Raw genomic sequence first — 22,157 nt, 5'->3', positions numbered from 1 at the left:
GCTGCCTCTTTCCATAGACAAGGTTAATCAAACAGATCTCCAGATTAAAGGAGAAACCTGTATTGGAGTCAGTTCATGCAGTATTTTCCACTAGCAAGACTACATTACATAGCCTTGCTTTCCTCACTATTGGGAATAGCGCAGGGAATAGTTCCCAGCTCGCATGTTCAGACCTCCTTGAGCCAGCACTCGGGCTCACAAGCCCGCTTGCAAGGCTTTGTGCAGAGTCACCAGCCCCAGAAGATTCATTTTGCCTCCTCAGTCCCCCTTTTGAGCACTGCAGTTATCCGTGACTGCAATGTCCCCTGCACACTACGCACACTCAGGAGTGTCCTCTTCCTTTTTCTGGAAGGAAGACTTCTGCATTGTCTTCTGGGTTTGACGGATGGCATTTTTTTCAACCATATACCTTTAAAAAAAGAGCTTACTTTTTATCCTTACAACTATCAGTCACATTGATAGGACAATCCAAGGGCCTATTTAGGTCCTTCCCAATCTACAGAATATGAAGATTAAATCTACAAAAATACATTTACAAACATGCACAGAAGCCAATGTGAATGTATACTTACAATCAGTGCAAGTGCACAAGTGTTCGCTAAACTTAAACCAAGAGCTGTGCTAATAACAGAAATGAATACGTATTTGAAGTACACTTACAAATTTCAATTCACTTGCTCTACCTACGTTGACATTTTCAATGTCTGTCATCCAGACTATGACCCTTTACTCCCACTAGCACTGAACTTTACAGAGAGATTTGCACAGTATACTATTTAGAAGAAAGGGGATCACAGTCTAACCCGATGTTACTTTCCATATCAGATAATAATTAGGTCTGTCAGAGGCAAAGTTTAAAAACAAGATCTTTTTAAACTTCTTTTTTCATATTAAACTCATCGTTGCAGTTGGGGATTTGGGCTTTATTTTCACCAGTTAAAGAGATAAAGTTATTGTAAGTGCCAAGCTTCAGTTTTCACTACAACTCACTGAACTTGCTCTTTACACGGGAAAGCTTACAGAACCATCAATTTCAATTTGCTCTTATCTTCTTCCTTTTCCACCCGTGGTGTCTGCCATAACCGAGAGCTGCTGAGCTCCAGGAAGGTAAGAGGAACACAAAAGAAGGATGAAAGGGCAGGAGAAGACAAGGTTGGCTGGAACTGTGATGAAGCACCAAGGCACGCCATGCAGGAGCAAGAGGGTTTCTAAATCGGCTTGGTGACATGTAGGGAAAGGAGACTGGGTCGGGGAAATAGGGACACCCAGACTCCCCACCATCTGGAGATGATGCCATTGGGCATGACCAGTCAGGCTCGCGTGTGGGATGGGTTGAAAAGTTTCCCAGATGCTAACTAGACCCACCGTCCCTCTTGTGTCTGTTGTTTTTCAAGTGTTTCCTGGAGCTGACCCAAAACTAACTGACTGACGAAACTGACTCAAAGCCTTTTGAGCAGGAGTATAAATGTTAGCTGTAAGTTCAACATCCTCGTGACGTATCAACCCTATTTAACTTCTGCACAGAACTTACCGTGAGGTAAATTAAAGTCTCAGAGCTTTCAGCGGCTTCCATGTTCAGGACAAAAAGGATTTTTTTTTTTTTTTTGAAAGAGAAGAATTCAAAAAAGACATAGGAATATAATGTAAAGAACTAATGGTGTTACTCCTCCATAAGATTTCAAGCTGTTAGCATTCTGACTATTAACTACACACAGCCATTTAATGAAATAAACACTCCCCACTCACATTCAGCTTAGCCATAATAAACATGCTGAGCCAAAGTGATCGTTTCACTGGGCTTTGACTACAGCCCAGAGTTTGTGTGATCACAGATGAATGAACGTGTGCGTTGAACGCATGCTTGCGCACAATTTATTTCAATATTTCTTTTCCCTCTCCATGCACTTCCAAAATGCCCCCAATGATCCAAAAACCTTTCTTTCTGACTTCTTTGCTCCTCTCCTGACTTGGCACTGCAAGCCAGCGGGGTTAAGTCAGTTGCTTCCACTGCAACCAATCATGCCAGAAATATTATTGCCATTGCATGAACCCCATTAGCTTTACCGAGAAATACCCGTGGCTCAGGGCAGAATTTTAGGACAGGCACAGGACGGTCAACGGGCTGGTCGGCCAGGAAAGGTACACGGCGTACGGCAAGCGGTCTTCCAACAGCCCCCAGGGTCCCAAAGCGAAGAGCATTTCTCTTAACATACAAAACAGTTTTCAAACCTTTCCCCTTCTTTGCAAGCCAACTCATTTTCCAGCTACATGCTTAAACAAACAAATATCCAAACCATCCTCCTCTCGCCATTGCCAAAAGCATCAAAATAGTCACAAGGAACACTGCAGACTGTGTTAGAAGATGCCTTTCACTAACTAACGTACACCAGTGCTAGGTCGCTCATTCAAAAAAAAAAAAACATTTATTTGAGAATGCCAACTAATGAGAAAACACTTGCAGTCAGGTTAGCTAGAACTTGAGAGTCAACTCTAGATTTATTAAGAGGTTCCAGCAGTGGTACATAACAAATATACACTCAATCTAGAAATATGCTACTGCCAAACTTTTGACATACCCTCAGAAATAAGTCATTGAAAATGTTTTAGTACGATGGAATGAGGATATTAAGGGGTAGCTTATACAACTAAGCACTGCAGTTAGCTGCTAAAGTAATGCCCTTTTGATAATGTCAGAAATGATGGTGAGCGCCTGTCATATTATCTTGGTTTTTGAATAAAGCATAAATTATAAATTAATTCAGGCAAAGATTAAAACTTTGTTCTAGGTTTTTGCATATGCTTTTGTTAGTAATAGTATTTTTTTTACCTTTCTAACTAAAAATGATTAAACTATTGATACACCTCTCCTTTTTTTCTTTTCTTTCTCCTTTCCTTTTTTTTTACCTTTTGTGCACAAATAAAACGTTTGTTTACGATATTTCTACATCATTCACAGTAAAATTCCTGATAGCTCCGAAGTCTTTTCAGTGGAAAAACAGCATTAAAGTCTACAATTAAGACAGACAGGAGCTTTTGAAAACTGTATTCCTAAACCGTAGAGTAAAGCTACATTTATTGCATAAAAAGCAGGATATAAGCCCCTGCTCATGGGGTTTTCAAAAGCATTCAGTTTAGGCTTAGACTCTTCATTCTGGCAACAGTAAAGAAAAGAGCCTGAATTGAGAAAAGAGCCATTAGTGTGAAATAGAAGCATTTTTCATCATAAATGCAAGATTTCAGGGCCCTGAAAAGCAGATAGTGAACCTTTTCACCTCAGCATCTCCATCTTCAGTCCAGTCAACGCTGAATAACACCCGAACTGGAGACCTGCATGATCCTCTGCCGAGACCATCATTCTCAGCACTTATAACCAAAAAAGAGAACACAGAACAATCTTAAGAAAATACAGTCTAGCCTCAAAATTCACTCCCTGTTTGCACCCAAGTTTGCACTTTTCTGAAACGCTGCGTGGAGGAGCCCTTCTGCTTTCTGGGAGCTGCCTCGGGGCAGAGCCAGGAGCGATGGTGGGGCACGGCTGGGGGCAAACGGAGGATTTGTGAGGGACCGGGGAGGCCTAGGCTGGATCTGCTGCCACACACAAGTCCCTGCCCAGCCTGGGAGTAAGACCCTGTGGGGGTCGTCTCCTCCTGCTTAGTTACTTCCATTTTTCTTTTTTTTTAAAAGATGTTAAAATACCCCTAGTTGTTATCCTGATTTTTAAAATGGCTACTTTAGATAATTCTCCTTAAGTGAGGGCGAATCTATCTTAATGGTAGGGCTAACCTGCATCCTCTGTCACAGGTAGTCTCTCTATTAGCATCCAGGGGGCTGAATTATGCACTGCACGGAGACTGTATTCCTGAAACTGTGCTGGGAGTATTCAGCAGCACAATAACATTTATAGACCATGGAAAATCACATCAGCCAGATTCAATCATTTACATTTTTGTTATTTTCTTAGACCAATAAAAAAAAAAAAAAGGAAGGCTATCTGGGGGAAAAGAATGACTTTAAAGCTTGCCCTTTTGAGTGTTCTTAATACTTGTAAGGGTTCATTCACCACACTGCCAGTTTTAATCTACCCTTCAATATATTTTCAGGGAGGATGCCTTAATACTGTGCATTAATTCCTCTCATTTAGATGCTGTAAAGAATTTTTTTCAAATATAAGGTGGGGGTAAGAATCACTGAAAACTTCTTGTAAAACCAAAAGAGTCTAAACACTCTTGCAATTGAAACAATACCAGATCCATGAGACTGAGTCTCTCTGTTGGAGACTCAAATCTGGCTTCTTTAGTGGAGGAGAGATTTAGCCTGATTAATCCCGTTGCTCTGCAGATGAGATACACACCGGAGAACAATGGTCAAGCTTCTCCTGTGACTTTAAAAAAGAAAGAAAGGCACTGCCTAAAAGTGGAAATAAAAAAGTATATATTTATAGCGTACTGCATTGCAACACCATTGTTTAAATATCCTTTCTTCTGCGTATTCATCTTCAGTAAAATCTTTATTTTTAGGGTCCCATTTTATTAAAAAATAAATAGTACTATGGAAACGTCATTCAAAGCTGCCTTTCCTGAACACAAAGGAATGCCTCTAGCGCTAAGACAATAAATTTCTACTATTGATCTTCCCTCAAAGTCCATTTCTGCAAAAAAGTTCCGACCATAAAGATATGAGTTACATCAGCGTGCAAAGTATTAGAGCCCAAGCCTGCGATTCTGAGTCGGGCGAAGCAACCGCTGAGTTCAGTAAGAATTTGGCTGGAGTTTGTGACTTTATGGGGAACTAACTTCCTGAGGCTTTTGGACATATTTGCAAGGGGAAAGCGTAGTGAGCAAAACAAAAGTTTCGTCCTCGTGTCCCATGGCACCCAGGGCAGCCAGAACGCCTCTTCTTCTCACCAAAACTCACCAGCTCTGAGGCCAGCACCAGTAACAAAGCTGAAGAGAAGGGGTCTGTGCTCATTGAAGTGTAATAACACACCATAGACACACACCCTTCTTTCCCTACCATCCGAAACCTCTTGTATGGGACAATAAAGTTGACGGGTCTATGCAGGACAGATGCTGAGTGTTACTTACCGAGATCAGCACTAGCATTATACATGCTCATATACTTTTTCAAGACAGATGTTTGCTGCTGTCAGGAGGGTCAGAGCTGCAGTGACTGAAGGAAGGTGTGCGTCTCTCATGCACCAGCCGTCATATGTTGGTTGCCCTCGCAGAGGCCCAAAGGGGCTGTAACATTTTTGGGTGAAATTAACATGCTTCCAGAAACAAATGAACAAAAATGCTTATGTACGAAAGCTGTGAGTTTGTGTCAGGAAATGATACCTGCTTGTAAAAATAAACACATACCATGATGAATGTATACCTTTCTATGAAAATTTAATCTATCACATGCTTGCACACATGTAGCCTAATTTGCATGCAAACAGCTATATGTTTGTGCAAATACAATTTGTAGCTGAAACCAAGCTCCCAACTTCACGTAATTTCACTGCAACACTTTAAGGCTGTTTCTGGACACAAACATAGGAAGACAGCAAGTCCTAAACCCTGGACTAGATCAATGAACCCAGATGTGAGTAAGGATGACCAAGCAAAGATACAAAATTTTTTCATTATTTCAGAAGCATCTCAGTTACTGCTTAGTTAACTAACTTAATTTCTCCTGAAGGACAGTCTCGGACAACATCATGCATGAAAATGTACAGCCTTTCCATACAACAGGTAGGATAATCAACTGCAAGGACTGTCCATTTAGGTGATTTAAAATACCCAGTCAGATGAAACCTACTGCAGGGCTCTCTTTTGTTCCTTCAAATCTGAATGAAATGCACCCAAAACAGAAAAACAAAGTCTAAGATACCCAATTAGCAAAGCATTTGCTAGTGTCTTAACTATCCAAACACTGGTTCTGCTTGAGCACACAACTTAATTCACAACGGAAGTTCAATGGGAGAAATCCTACCACAAAAGAGAGTAACTGCTGCAGAAAGAAATTCCTCTTTCTGATCATCTTGTCATACAGGCTTTCAAAATGCATTTTAGTGAAAAGACACCAGTGGTAAAATTAAATTATATTCTTTTTTCAGCCTATGAATGTGTCCAGGGGTTAGACAATGCAGGGGTAGGGTTTTTCTCTGCATCCTGGGGAAAACAGCTTAAAACACTGATTTTATCTAATGTGCTGCAGAACTGACCATATGAAACTGAACTCACTGAACCTCACTGAATCAAGTAAACCTCACTGAATCAACTGAACCTCACTGAATCAAGATTTTTATCACAAGAAAAAGTTCAATTTCATCCCCTTAGGGCTGCAACTGGGGAATATGGCCCAACATGTGTTATTTCTCAAGGTACTACATATCAGCTGAACTTAAGTGTCAGAGTAGTCTGAGGCAAAGGGTTGGGAGCAACAAAAGGCTCATTCACTAGCATCCTTCCTGCTGTGATGCTTCATCCGCCCCTGCACCATGCTCTCCTGCCTTTCACCCTCTCCTTATTCCATTCTTTCCCTTTTTGGGTTGACTTACAGAGCTGATTTCCAACTCCTAGTAACAATTCAACAGTTTATCAAAACACCAAGACACTACTCATCCTGCCTCCTAAATCTCTCTTGAGTCAACACAAAGCTGCTGGAAGTTAGGGTCAGAACCTGTAAAGACTTTACCAGCATCCACTCAGGAGATAAAATGGCAGTATTTGAATTAGCCCTACAAACATGATGGTAAAACGCAGACAACAGCCTTCTCTAGTTGTTCAGGTCTCAAAAAATTTCCCCTTTAGGAGTGTTCTAGATTTTATTCCAGCACAATGAACAGAAAGTGCTTATTGCTTTGGAAAGCATCAGCCAAAGATAAACCAGAAGATCACGATCCCACCTAGAACTACCACAACTAAAGATGAAGACGGCTAACAGAGGAAGCCAGCCTGTCATTGCAGAAATGCAGGAGTATGATCTCACCATTTAACAGAAGTTCTGCTAATAAAGCAACAAAACTCAATAACGATTATTTTGCCATAACTCCATTTGCCGAGGCAGATGAAAGATAACAACCACATTTGGCTGTTGCAGTTCATGCCAACACAATTCAGGAGACTCCACCAGAAATCTCACAGTGCTGTGTCTGTTCTGGTACCTTAGTTTTATCATACATTTTTAAATTTTTTGTTTGTGCAAGAGAGAACAATCTTCCCATTTACTTATTCACTGTAGACAATTACATCACATCAATCACTCCTAATTACATTTTTTGTGCCTTTCATTGTGACTTGCATTGCAGCAATACCCAGAGACCAGAGAAGCTGTTGTATCACTCGCTGGGCAAATGTGAAATAAATAAAAATCTTCCCCACAAACCCCGACAGAGGAGACAGACAAACCAAGAGAGGCACAGCATGGGGATATGGAGCTAAAATGGCACACAGCAGCTCAAGCAGCAGCTACTGCAACAGAAACCAGAATAAAACCCCAGCATGCTGCCCTCAATGGTCAGTTTCGACAGCAACATCCATTAAGCCATGTTTGTACACCTGGACCCCTGCATTCCCAGCCCCATGGAATCAGCAGGCATCTTGGGTCCACTGAAAAGATGGTCTACGCTCTCATAGCCCACAACGAAGGACGCGCTGCTCTGGTTCAGGCAGAAGGCAACATGCAACGCTGCAGCCTGCAAACACCGCTCTGGCCGGAGATGAAATTTACCCTGGCAGGGATAAATGGAGCAGAAATGCAAACAAAGGGACGTGGGCGCACTATTTATAATCCACTCAGAAACAGGTCAGATACATTTCAGGACAGTCCAAGCTAAAGCCACAGCTCAAACGTGTAAGCGTGGTCCTTTAGAAACAGTAATAGCAATTCTCCTAAATCCATTGAACTCAGTGGCAGAGTTAATTATCAAATTCAGCAGCAGCAAGATCAGCCATAAATACAAGAGAAAACACCTCACTGGGGCAGATAACTACTCCCAATATTATTCTCAGTGGAATTGCTGTGTTTTGAGTAATTACAGCCCTGCGAGAAGGTCAAGGAAAGACTATTTTTGCACTGCACATACAGAACAGGTACCACAAGGCTTCTCTTCCTGTTGTTTTGGACAGGGAATTTTGTTGGGAGTTCTGCTGCTGACGCATGCAGCTCGTATCGATGGTGCACTAAGCCCTCCACCGGAGGCTGCCCATGGGACTGCTAGACTGGCGCAGACCCGTTTGCAGCCCGTGTTCCCTTTGCAGCCCTCCAGTCGGTGAGAACCGCTGGGTACTTTTGGCAATTTTGACAAGCCATCATCTCAGTGAAAGCAGATGACATAAAGCTATTGGGAGGTATGGCCCATCACCTTCCGTGGGTTTGCCCCAGTCTGAAATAATAACATTTGCCCTAAGGAAATTACAAAATGCAGGCTTGGAGTGTGCTTTTTGCTATACCGTACTTTGGATAGCTGCAATTTTTAAAGTGCCCCTTGCAGGCCCTCTGGAGAAAAGTATAGATCTGAATATAGGAAAAGTTAAATTAAACTCTTGACACAGAATGAGTAGGTGTTGGCAATATGCCTAATACTCTTGATGGATTTTACAGTTCCAGCGTAAAAGTAGATCCCTTCTGGCATTAGGCCTAACACTCTTGAGGGAATTTTGTAAGCTACCTGGTGCTTTTGTAACACACAGTCCAACATGTTTGGCAGTATCACTGCCTTTTTAAATTTTCTTAAATATTTTATTCTTAAACAAAATTTTGAACACTTCTGACAAAGAAAATTCTTAAAAAAAAAAAAAAAAAGACAACTCCAAGTCAAAGTTCATGTAAATCATGGCCTTTGGTCACTTATGCTCAGGAGCTGCCTGAACATCATTTACATTCTGGAGTTGAGCCATGCCTGAAATATGACAGCTGGAAAAAAATTAAATAAACATGAAATAATCTCTGCAACAGGCATGCATGCACTACCTTATATAAAAGAAGTAGGCATGTGTGTGCTACTCTGTATAAAAATGAAGTTCACCTCAGGTATATCCTACAACAGGCACATTAAGCTCCACAGCGAACGCTCACTAATCTTACCACGATTGCCATCAGTCTCTTTATCCAATCCGTACAACTAATCCCAGAATTGAACTCAGGGTGTTTTTAAATTCTGCCCTTTTGGAGAGTCCTAAAGCCGACAGAAGAACTTATCCCAACCCATCCCCGTCGGCTGCAGAACGTGTCTCCCAGATAATTGCCAGTGCTACCATTAATGATTTCCTTGCGAAGGAGTCCTGTCTTGTTTTGCAGGCATGTCAAGGCCACTGAAGCATATGCAAAGCTGGAAAATCTGTCATGCTGCATACAACTGAGATCATTATCATTTAATCACTTTGCTGTACTTAAACATTGTCAATAAGTAGGCTTAAAACTGCTGAAAATTAATTAAAGAAAACAACCAAAATAGAAAATAACACTGAGCCAAGCTTTCTGTGTAAGGAGCTGCACAGAATACTGATGAACCTTTTTTTTTCAGATTGCGCCAACTGACACATAAAAACAACAGCACTACAGAGCAAAATAACTAGGTAAAAGAGATTTCAAGTGTGGCTCAAGCCGCTTACTGATTAACGCTTCTGCACATAACACTCCTCACAGACCTGTGCAGTTATTGTTCACAAGGGAAACAAGGCTCTCCTGGCAACAGGGGACAAATGATCCTTCCTGACCAAGTTCACAGTTCTCACACAGCTTAGCACTATTAGAGCAGCTCCTTCTCACAGAGCCTGTTGGAAAAGGGGGAACACCCTTCGTCGTGATTTAACACACCTATCGACTCTTCCGAGGACGAGGAAGAGCTTAGTGATCTCACATAGCGAGCATGCTCATCTTACAGATAGACCTTAGCTAATGACCCATTTGTCTAGAAAAAATTTACAGTCAGCTTATGACACCTGTGAGAAAAACACAACAGGAAATCAAATACACAATTATTTTTCATGTCAAGGAACACCCTTAACGCTGTTGGAGTCACAGAAACGAATGATGACTGCAGTCTTCACAACAGACCTGGAAAGGAGAGCAAGACGGGTCCATGCCTATCTGCACAGGCTTCCTTAACAGGTCTGGTACGCATTTTTACTAATAAATGGCCATATCTGCTTCTTTGTGCCCCATCTCGCATACTGCCATGTCACACTCCCAGCAGCTTCAATCACATACCCACACAGTGACACCTCCAGCTTCGGCAGAGCAGCCAGGGTGGAGCAAATGGACAAACTGACCTCCGTGACTTTGGTTCTCCACCTGGTCCAGTGTCACCTTGTGTGGTCGGGAATGCCTTGCCAGACACACCAGTGGAAAGCACAAGCGCATAACAAAGAAAGACAGCCAAAGGCAACCTTGCTCAGGTGGTACCTCTCCACTGGGCTATTGGAGCAGCAGGCAGACCTGTAGCTGTTGGACAATCTCCACCATCCACAGAAAACTTCAGCCACAGCAAAAAGTCTCCACCAGCCAAATCCAAGCTGCTTTAAAGCTACTAGATACAGTCTGACTGGGCAGAAAAACCTACTCCAAAGCCCGGAATGAATGTCCGTAAATGCCTAAATGTGGTCACAGTGATTGGGACCAAGGATCCCACAGTAGAATCCTGTCCCTAGTGGTGGCTATGAGGTGATGCCTAGGGTTTTCCTAGGACAAGCATAAGGTTTTCCCCCAAACCACTCCTGCAGCCTCCTTCAGCAATCACCTAATCCATCAGGATATGTTTGCTTTTGGTACCTCTTGATGGACTTCCAACACGTATGCTTTCGTTCACAGAGTAGAGGAAACCACTGCAGAGTTGAATATATTGGCCCTTTCAGGAAATATCTGTTGTTTTCAAAAACCATTGGGATTTTTCTACTACATGAGAGCACTCAGGATAGGGCTGAACAGAATCTGGCTCACACTCACAAATTGTTGACTATACACATAAGCAAATAGGTCAAAAAATAAGTATAGCTATTAGGGTTTCTCAAAAAGGAAATCCTGCTCAGATAGGTGTCTAAAAAGCAGATATACTGAGTATTAAATCTTTGTATATAGAGCTTTTTTTGAGCATAAGTACATTTAAAGGACAGTGCTAATATGAATTATTTGAAAATTATATTTTTTAAATTCATCTTCTTAATAGAACACTTTGAGTAAAAAGCTGAAATTCTTTTTACAATATTGTTCTTTACAAAACTCTTTTTCTCAAAAGAGCTTCTGCACTGAAAAGAGAAGCTGAAAACCAGTGCTGACTATACCATGGTCATTTCTCTTCCTCTCCTGTTTTCATCCCTTTTCTCTTTTTGCTCTTTCTTTCCTGATGCTTCTCTTGTTCTCTTTCAACTTAGCAGCTAATATCAGACCTGCTTTCAAAGCCTGAGTAAATCTAAAAATGTAAAACCGATCGCTTACAAAAAGTGATGAAATACACATATCAAACGACATGACAGACTGGATTTCCAGTGTCAAAGACACGTACGTACTGCCATGCCTGCATTTTTCACCTAATTTAGATGTGAAAATATCTGCTATGGGCACATGAATATACATACTTCTAGCAACAAAATCACTCTGCTACCACATTGTTCTGTACTGAAAAAATCCACCGTTGCATTATTTTTTTCAGATGCATAGAAAGTACTAGAAAGTGTATGAAACAATCACTACCACAAAAGAGGTAAAGTAACACTTCACTGAAGTCAGAGCCATACATCAGCGCCTTTTCAGACTTGCCTTTTTTCTCCATAGAGCAAGAAGAAAAAAATCTGTTCTAAATTCTCATCACACACAAAGGTATAGCAATTACTCTTAGTGTGACTTAGGTGCTACTATTTCTAAAAATCATCACTTCCAAAGTTTTGTAACACTTATACAAAATAAAGACACTCTTTACATAAAATAAAGGTTCTCAGTATGCTCCAATGACTATAGATTATTTCTGTTCTTTTTTTGTATTCAGCACCAGTTCCTGTCAAAAAAAAAAAAATCTTTGCAGAAAATAATGCACACATCTGGATTGCCCTGGAATATTTGATTCTTTCTTCTATCTCAAACAGAAGCACCTGTTTTTTAAAACTGTTTTATCCATTATTGAAACAGTGCAGGAAAAGTATTCCAAAATGCCAACATGTCATTTTTGTTGTGTATCTTGCGACTATTGCTACCCCATAGGTTTTAAAGTAAAAACAAAATTCTGAATACAGCAAACCTCTATAACTGATACTGAGACAACTGCAAAAAGAAACTACTTACCGCTTTCTTGAGATAAAGGATTAACTAAAATGACCAGCTATAGAAAGACATTTTTCTCTGTGTACCAGCCACTAGAAGAGGATGAAATATGAAAGAACTGCAAAAACAGCATGTCTTACAAGGTTTATAGGCTTATTTTATAAGGTTTATACACCATAGCAAGGTTCAAAGTTTTAGAAAATTATCTGGATGTGACTAAGTGTGTGAGACTTAGCTCTTCTGCAGTGGACATATTCCCAGCATGCATAAGCTTTAACTTCATAAGTGACAAGGACTTTAAAGGGTGAGGAATTACTAATCCTAATCAACAGAAAGATCAAATCTAATTCACAGTGTCTGATGACCGTGGTATCTTCTTCCATGGTAACTATCTTTTTGCATGTCTTTAGACTTTCTGCTAACCTGCAAATTGTAAAAAATCAACAAACACCACTTTTGTTCACAGGATAATATGAGTTTCCCAAGTGAGTACTGGAACTTCTGTTCGATGAAGGAGAAGTCACTGAGAAGAGGTAGGGTGGACAAGAAGGTGCAGCCAAATGGTTCACGGACATTTGCTACCATCCCATATTGCCTCATTATAAAACAAATATCTGAAGCAGGCTTTGGGAAAGGTATGTATGTGTATCTGCTAGCATCCCCCACACTCTTCCTCTCCCCTTATATTCTCCTCTGTGTTTCTTTTCCAGTTGTCACTCTGTAAACCTCACCATCTGCCTCTTCTTCGGTTATCCAGGCCCAAAATGTTTAACCAGCACTGTTTATACAAAAGCTTCCCTAATGTCAGCCCTTCAGCTGAGGTATCTATTCTCTGTCTCACAAAACAGCAGACCACTTTATGCATGCTAGAGCTGAGCAGTCCAAGGAGGAAGATGGAAATGGTGACAGCCAGGAATAGCATAGTCATGAACTGCCTATCAAATCCAATTTATGTCCAGGATTATAAATTAGCTGATGTTCTCTTCATCCTGTAGTGCCACTCTCCACATATATTGCAGGTGGACCAGCTATTATATAAGGCTGTTTTAGATATCCCAGCATGGATTCCCTGTTTTTAGACACATAATTTTGCTAAGAATAGGAATCAGGTTCTCCTTGTAGTGAAAAAGAGAGAAAAGTTCCTTCAAAGCTCATCATGTGAAGAGTTCGCCTCTCTTCACCAGCAATAGTGGAAGTTTAAAGTTAGATACTGTGAATAACCCCCACCAGCACGACCAAAGCAAGCACCAGAATGGGTGATCATAGAGGTCACCCAATGAATATGTGTATGCATTACTGCAGGCCTGACTCAGCAAAGCACTCGAGCATGCAGTTAATTTTCAACATGTTCTAAAACACTACTGGTGTCAAGCCTGAGCGCGTCGCTGAATAGGGATGGACTTATTAAATGTTCAAAGTGAAGCATTGAAGAAAGAGAGGAAAATGGTGAGAAGCAATCCACTTGGAATAAAACAGGAAAACTCTGTCTTCTTTCTTGCGCTTTCACTGAGATGCCAACCAAAGCTTTTCTTGGAATTTTAAAACTTTTAATTATTTTTATCCATTAAATCCTCACGTCACAAACACTGAGTTGTGAAAGGAAGCTACCAAAATTCTTCAGAAACAGTGTTCCCATTCATTTCCAGCATGACCAGAGTCAACAAGAACTGGAAACTTACTCTTCTGGTCTGACCTTGCAGACTCAAGAGCAGACAGTTAAGTAATCTCTGATGGACAGGTAAGTCTCTGATGTACAAGAACTGACTCACACAGGACTAGCCTCCAAAGCTTGTGAGAGCTGTGCATCATACTTTTCTCTGACACACAATAGTTCCCAAATATGGATTGCAATACTATGGTTAAGACATGCTCCATGCGTTTTACAGCTTGTCCAGCCTAAGCACTTTAAAAACTGTAAGTGCATTGCTGCTTCCATCAACAAGCAGCTGTTAGCCACCAATGGGAAGCTGTGTTCATATCCAGGAAGGAGTATTTCCAACTGCACTCACAAAATTTTGACTCCACTGAACACAAAATGATTATCTGGATTTGCTGAATTGAGATGTTGAGATGTTGGTTTAGCAAAGCAAAGGCAGACTGCATTGTTTATAAGGAATCTCGGGACAACTCAGTGATTCTGAGCAACTTTTCTATGTCACAAAGCCCCTGGGAACTATCAGATAATAAATTACAACAGTGGGAAACAACAGAACATTTGTTTCAGCATCTCCTCTTTTGTAGTAATAAGAGTGGCAAAGAAGAGACTGGATGGCATCCAGAAAAGCCAATACCATGTAGTTACATGATGTTGGAAAAGAAATGCCATGGCTAACAGCAATAGAAAAAGGAGTCTTACCTTTACCTGTGCATGGGGAGAAAGTATTTCCAAACTCTTGCTGTTTTGGCTTTAAAGATTGTGGGGCTGGCAGTCCTGGGGGCTGTGGGACTTGGAAGAAAGGCTTCCCGTTTGTGACCACCTGTCTCCTGGGACTTAGCGCAGGAAGGTGAATAGTGCTGTCAGTGACGTTGCTCTGAGGAGCTACCCCTCCTCCAAGGGGCATCTTTAAGTGTTGGCTGGCAGACAAGTTTCCAATAGCCGGGCTTAGGGCACCGCTATGTGAAGATGGGCAGGGCGCTCCTGCATGAACTCTCACCGGCGAGATCTGCTGTCCACTGATCGTCCCAGGTCCGCAAGGAATACCTGTTGTCCGGTGGCTCATACTGCATGACCTCCCATTCATTGTTAGGCAGTTAATATAACCAAAGTGTGTTTTTACCAATCCACAGCTAGGACTGGTATCAATCCAAAGTCAGAAAGTAATCCATTGTGCATTAAGCCTGTTTGAAAAAATACATCAACAAAAACAGTTGACACTGGAGTAAATAATACATACGGGAGAGGACTGCACAGCATTTAACTTGGTGACATCTCTGATCATAAGCAACAAAGTATGAGTGCTATGTGGCCACTCAGGGAGAGAGGACAAAGCTAAGCAATGACTTTGAGTGCCAATAAGGAGAAAACCTGCCTCTTCACAACCTGAAGTTTACAATAAGGCCGGCTGCCTTCCTATTAGCTAAACCAGCCATGAAATCAAGTGAATGCTGGGCACGTGAAAGGCAGTAGCAAGGAGTGAAAAGAGCCTCTGATAGGCAATTGTCTTTAGGATGAACATTGCTACCTCTCCTCTTCTGCCATCTCCTCAGTCCATTAATTAAAATGGTGCTGAAAAGCAAACACAGCAGACGAGCGATATGCAGATGTAGGAAAGAGATGCCAGGTCACGTACTAAAGGATGTAAATGCAACAAAATGCAGAGGGAAACACAAAACCATAGTGAAGTTTCTATGGTCTACGAAGCTCTGCAGCACTTCACTGCAGAAAAGTATTGCAACAAAGCACAGCACAGCAGTATTCACAAACCTAACCGCCGTCACTGCAAAAGTGTATGCTCATTGTAAACCTGTAGGTATACCAGAATTTAAATGTAGTAATACCATGGCAAATTTTCAAAGATAGCTCTCAGATTATGCCAATACTTTTGCAACTCTGATTTTTCTTGGAGATATTTTTCTCGGAAACATTTTTCTCAGTTATGTTTTCCTGTTATTAAAATCTTAGAAGACTAGTAAACCATTTGAGAGATGCCCAGGACCTGTCCCAAGGCAGAATCCAGACTATATCTAAACATTTTCTGAGATACGTAAGATTTGTGGACAAAAGCTGTACTTGTCCATGTAAATCACTGGGCTCAGATAGTGCACAGATGGGGTAATTTCAGCCCTAACTCAGCTGAATAGCACATGCTCAGCTTTCATCACTAGGCTCATATGTTTAATATTAAGCACATGCTTAAGCAGTTTGCTCAATCATGGATTCAGTGCCTAATTAACTTGTTCAGACAAACAAATTAAGCTAACACAAATAAAACTGAAGTTCCACTTACGTTATGGCTACATCTGTGTATTCTTTAAGGTTTTATTATGATCTCGCTTCAGTAAAACATTGAACCGTAACCTTCATCTTTGCTACATGACATTTTTCCGCATTGAAGCCAATGGGATTATGACTAGTTAACTCATGATTGAAGTTTGTGTAAAACCTTCATGATTAACCCTTGGCTTTCTACGACTCTACCGTGTCTCCATTCTCTCCCTCTCTGATCTGCCAAAAACAAAGCAAAACAAAACCCTTAAACAAAATTGCTTTCACAGCAATTCCCCTGATTAGAGGAAAAGCCATCTTTTGTGTCTAAAGTGTCTAAAGTGTCTGTATATACATACATGAACAAACTGCCACACGTACACTACAGTTTACTCTCACTGATAATGAAAGGCCTAACCATACTATCTTCAAAGACAATAGCAAAATCCCTATTGACATTATTGAGAGAGAGATGCTCTGGCCGCCTTTAAATGATAATGATAGAGATTTATTCTAAATACACTTTTTCATTGTCATATTTTTATATTATGGGAATAAAAATCAGAAAGTACACAAATTAAAAGCTATATCATTTATTTTCATGCCTGGCTGAAGCATAAATCACTCTTTGCAATTCAACCAAGGACAGGCAGAGCTGAATGTTCTTCAATTCCCAGGGTTTGTTTGAAAAGCAGAATGTTCCTTGCCGTAACACAGGTGACTAGCTCCTTAGAAAAGGACGTATAAACAAAGGCAGTTATTTTGCTGGCAAGGCTATGTGCCATGGCAGTACAAAGTGGCTACAAGTAAAAATCCTTCTTCCCTGTAACTCCTCCCTGTAATTTTTACTACATTGGAAAGTGCAAACATCATCAAGAAGAGATTATACATGACAAATGCATTAGCCTTACTCAATAAAAGCACTCTAGTTTAATCAACAGAAGAATATTTCTCTACAGACCTACCAGCCCTAGAAAATCCACATCAATATGCAGCTTCTGCTGTTAACAGGTTGGTCTCCTTGCTATTCTTTTCCGATAATTTTATATATTACAATGAGTAACAGTGATCTGTGTTATCTTTGCCTCGTTTTTAACACTGACTACTGCTTGTTTCTTACACTTCAAGAAATAGCCATAATTTCTTCAAGGACCATAATTTCTTTTCTCATATTAGTAAGCTGTATTTTGAACTGAAATACCTGAAATTATCCACAAAATGGCCTTTATTCTTTTTGAGGAAAGCAGAAACAAGTTAAATAATTTCTCTACAGTTTCTTCCTCAACTCTTCCTCCTGATTCTATCACAGGATCTATAACACTCTATTAGCATGTAAAAGAGCTCTTCCCTTCTTTACTATATTCATCCTCAAAGCACCTTGGAGAGCGTTACTCTTCCCATTTTTTAGAAATATTATTTTGTAGGGATTTTTTTATTATTACTTACTTGCTCATGAGTGCCTTTTCATTAACCGTGTTTAATTTGTTTAGTATCAGCTTGCATTGGAATGTTGTCAAGACATTCTTATATCAAAGTAAGAGCGGCCAAACAGATTCAAATCAAAACAACAGATGTGCCTAGCAGTGCTTTAAAGCACATACACCTAGTTAAATGCCAGTGAGATGCTCAATATATTCTGAAAAGACAGAGTTACATGCTGGCTGCTTAGACCTGACTTTTGCATCAGATCCATAAATGACTCCTGCTTCTAGCAATCTGTACCAGTAAGAAAAATAAATAAATAAAATAAATTTCTAAACATAAAAAGCTTGGAAAACTCCATCTCTAGGGCACCAAATGGAGCAGCTAATTTACATGATCCTTAGAAATCCTCAAGAGGGTTGATCCATAAACAAATACAGAGATATAGCTGCAATGTACAACCATATTAAAAACACAAAAATACTAGAGAAAACAATACTATCCTGAGACTGAAGGACTGAGCTAGACACATTTTGCTGTTCGACCAAGGAAGCATAAGCGCTTGCCACCTCTTTAATAAAATATTTCTCTCCACCAGTGAGACAGTCAGTGCCCTTTCCTACTCGCAGTGATGTCAAAGGAAACACAATTAGACCCACTGCTTCTGAAGTTTCTGTTTTTAAGCTGACATTACTGCAAAACTCCATGACTCCACGTCTATCAATAACTGCATGACAACACAGTTACTCAAAATCCATAACTATGATTCATAAAACCATGCAGTAAAATCTAAATTCAAGCTGAAGCCCTGGAAAATGTGAACACTTCCTCCAGAAAGCAAAACAACAGTAGGATTCACAAATACGTATGCCTGCAGCACAGCATACCAGACAGTCGGCTTTCACCGGGCAGCTTTGAAAAGCAGTCAGCGTTGCCTTGTGCCTTCTCCTACTGAAATCAGAGGTAAAACACTTTTTGACTTGACTATGAGCTGAATCAGTCCAATGCAGATAGCAGTACTTCTGCCGTGTCTTATCAGTTACAACCACCTAACACGCCAGGTAGCCAACACCGCTCTGCGTCATGGAGAGGACTGAAAGGCAACGAGTCCCCACGTCTCCCTGTCCCACGGGAAACACTTACCTCACCTCCGCCACGGCCACTGCGTGCCTGGGACGTGACCCCGAGCCTTGGTGCCGTCCCCCGCGCTGCGCGCCCCAGGGCTGCCCTGGCTCCCGCCCTGGCCAGCACAGCGAAGCCTTTCTCCGGCTCCCCTTCCCACCGCCTCCGTGGCACTGGCCTGGAAACCAGGATTTCCTCGAGAAAATTTTCCTCCCTGCAGCCCCTCACAGCTCTCGGCCACTGGCAATGGGACACACACGGTTCCCGGTGAAATACTCAGCAGCCACTGCCTCCCCTGACATCATCCCCCCGATGAGTCAGTCTGGGCGGATTCGAGGATTTGGATGGAGTGGGGGGAAAGGATGTCCACGAAAAGTGGCACGGGTGCCTCACCTCTGCTTCGCTCCCTGGTCAGTGGCTATAGAAATGGGGCCTCCATGGCTCCTGTGGCTTCTGTGTCTCACTGCTGCCTGAGATGGAGACACAGCCCAATACAGCCATCAGCCCCCAACTTACCAGCCTGTTTTTTGAAAAAAAAAATGCACTTATACCTAAGAAGCGCTGGTATGACACCTTTTGTACAGTTATCTGGCCATAGCTCAATGATGGAGCTTGGTAAGCTTATTATCAACAATGGCAGTAAGTTCTTGGAAAAGAAACCCACAGAGATTTAAATGGAGAAACATGTTAAATGGAGAGCTTGAAACTAGGCTTTTGACAATAAGCAATTGAAAAATTAAGGCTGCAAGAAAGGAAGGCGATGTGGCTTCCAAATCAAAACAATAGAACAAGCTTTTCATTCAATTTATAGAGACTCTCCTCCCCACCCTCCACACCAGCCCACATCGCACAAGTCATGCACTACTGAGAACAGTAAATACCTCACATTAGCATCCCTTGTTTCCCTCATTTGTACACATTTTATGACAATTGTACTTTTGGACTACCACAGGGGGCATAATTCCAAACTGCAGCACCCTGATGATATCACATTTTTCCTAGGCCCAGGAGGTCAGTCAAGGAAAATAAGAAAAAGGTCAAACAACCTGAGGGTTTGTAGTTCTCCGAGATTCACAGAAAGCCAGCGTGATGTAACAGCAATGAGCAGAGGAGGCAAAAGCTAAAGAAGGTCCTCCACAGCACTGCCAGACAACCGGCCCTCAAACCTGACTGAGTTTCTCAGTGCGAGTGTAGTAAAATATACTAATTAGTTATTACTTGCATCACCCTAATTCCTGGGAAGATTAGTCACAGAAAGGAATGCCTTTGTGCAAGGGACTGGACAAACACAGAGCACCACACAGTCACCGATACGGCTGCAACTGCCATCAAAAGGGTGGATGTGTCCGCGCACGGGATGATGTATCTGCTCGTGCGGATGGCACTAAGCATTTTTACCGTGCTGCCGGAAAAGCCTTCTCAGGTTTTCATTCAGGTGACTAAACCATCCTAAGCGTTCCCTCTACCAGGGCAGCGAGCCGCGGAGCTGTGCTACCGCTGGCGGCTGCCTTACCCGAGCAGTGGGTGCTTGCCAGGAGCAGCCCCGTCCCCCCAGGGCGGGCAGCGAGCTGCAGGGATGCGGCAGCGCTCAGGTCCCTCTGTGACCCAGCGTCAGCAGCCGCAGCGCCGGTGGCCGGTGGCCAAAGGCTCCCGCAAGCCCTGCGCCTTGGCGCCCGCCCCAGGGCCGCGCTGGCATTGCCCACGGCCACGCTGCGCCCGCGACCCGCCACGGCCGGCAGCCACAGCAAGGCTGGGACCAGCTCAGCGCCGGCGGGACGTGGGAAACCGCCGCCGGCGGGGCAGAGATGCCCGCGGCTTCTTCACACCTACTTCACCTCCCCGGGGAGGGGCCGAGCGCGGGGGTCTCCGGATTTGGGGAAGGGGGGGGGCAGAGGAGGTGAGGAGGGAGGGAGGCCCACGGCCCAAAAGGCTGGACGTGTGGGTGCCGAGCGGGCGAGTCGGCGGGCGGCCGTCAGCCACCAGCCGCGGACACCAGCGGCGCGGGCTGCGCCGTGCTGTCACCGCAGCTCCCCGCACCCCAAAACCCTCTCCCAAACCCGCCGCCCCTCCTCGTCCAACCCGCCGGGCACCAACCTCCCGCCGCGGCGTCCGGCCCGTCCCCGCCGGCGCCGCCGCTCCTCCATCCCGCGGCAGCCGCCTCAGCCCAGCCAGCAACAGCGGTTGTTTTGCTTTTTTTCCTTTTTTTTTTTTCCCCTTCTCTTTCTTCTCTCTCTCTTTTTTTTTTTTTTCCTTCCCCCCCCCCCCGCCCCTTTCCCCGCTCGCTGACCGGGGAAGCCGCAGGGACAAGGCAGCCGCGGGACCGGCCGCGGCGGAGGCGCGCTCACCTCTCCGCCTCCCGCTCCGCTCCGCGCCGCCCCGCGCTGCCGAGCCCAGCCGGGCCGAGCCGGGCCGGGCCGGGCCGGGCCCCGCCGGGGCTGTCATGTGCCCGCGGCCCCTCGCTCTTAACCCTTAGCGCGGCCGCGTCCCCCCCCTCCCACCCCCTCCGCGCCCCCGCGGGCTGCCCCGGCTGCGCCCCCGCGGGCTGCTGCGCGCTTGGCAGCGCGCTCCGCGCCCGGCCGGCCCCGCCGGGGAGCGGGGGGGTCCCGCTGCCGCCGCCCCCGACGAGGGGGTGTCTGCGGGGCCCCCGGGGCCGCTCGGGGGTAGGGGGTTGCATGGGGGAGGAGGATGTGAGGGGCTGGGGGTGCTGCTTGGGGACCCCTGTAGGGCCTGGGGGGAAGTTGGGGGTTGCAGGGGAGTCTCTGTTGGGGCTGGGCGCTGCGTACAGGCTGAGGGGCAGTTGTGTGAGGGTCTCTGTAAGGGCAGGGGGGTGCTGCATAAGAGATGAGGGGGTTGCATGGGGATATCTGCACGGGCTGGAAGGACACTGGGGGGAAATCAGGGCTGCAAGGGGGGCTGCATGGGGGTTTCTGTAGGTGCTGCAGGATAGCTGGAAGGGAAGCTGAGGGTCTGCAGGGAGTGCAAGGGGACTGCACAGGGGCTGTCTAAGGACTGCAGAGGGCCTGACAGGATTGGGGCTTTGAGGGGGATTGGAGGTTGTATGGCAGGGCAGAGGGGGAGGTAGGGAAGGGGGGGAGGCACTTTTGGGAAAGAGGACTGAGGGGTATGACATCAGGGTGACACTTCCCTGGGTGTTTTTCAGAGACTTCATTTAAAGGCAAGGACTCTTCTCCATTACAAGCTGGGGGTCCTACCTGCAACCACCAGAGACAGCACCAGAAACGGGATAACACCAAAGCAAAACTGGAAGGAAATCATCAGGCAGATGTGCAGCACGCAGTCCCTCGTCCGGAGGGCTCAGTGCTATTTAGCCCCAGGGTTGTTCAGCCCCTTGCAGAAACAACTGTTGCCACAGGCACGCACCCCAGCCAATGTCCCCGCAGCCTGACATGGAGGGCATGGCCCAAGGTCTCAGCATCATTGCCGGTGT

At 43.9% G+C, this 22,157-nt stretch overlaps 1 protein-coding gene across 3 annotated transcripts in view; it reads right to left on the bottom strand.

Annotated features, from left to right (window-relative positions):
• The window catches only part of GLIS3 (GLIS family zinc finger 3), a 171,288-nt gene extending 150,403 nt beyond the window's left edge, over positions 1-20,885 (bottom strand). Inside the window, exons 1-2 of one of the 3 annotated variants that reach the window (XM_068928523.1) lie at positions 20,223-20,261; positions 14,597-15,078 (exon numbers count right to left, since the gene is read on the bottom strand). In XM_068928523.1, the coding sequence (XP_068784624.1) occupies positions 14,597-14,981 (385 nt within the window). In that variant the 5' untranslated portion in view covers positions 14,982-15,078; positions 20,223-20,261. Of the gene's footprint in view, positions 1-14,596; positions 15,079-18,730; positions 18,776-20,222; positions 20,262-20,803 lie in introns of those variants that run through there. The other 2 variants (XM_068928525.1, XM_068928524.1) reach the window with 2 other exon arrangements.
• Positions 20,886-22,157: the final 1,272 nt, after the last annotated feature.

The sequence above is a fragment of the Struthio camelus genome, chromosome Z (genome assembly GCF_040807025.1).
Source record: "Struthio camelus isolate bStrCam1 chromosome Z, bStrCam1.hap1, whole genome shotgun sequence".
Taxonomy (NCBI): Eukaryota; Metazoa; Chordata; class Aves; order Struthioniformes; family Struthionidae; genus Struthio; species Struthio camelus.
This window is presented reverse-complemented; position numbering and strand designations above follow the sequence as displayed.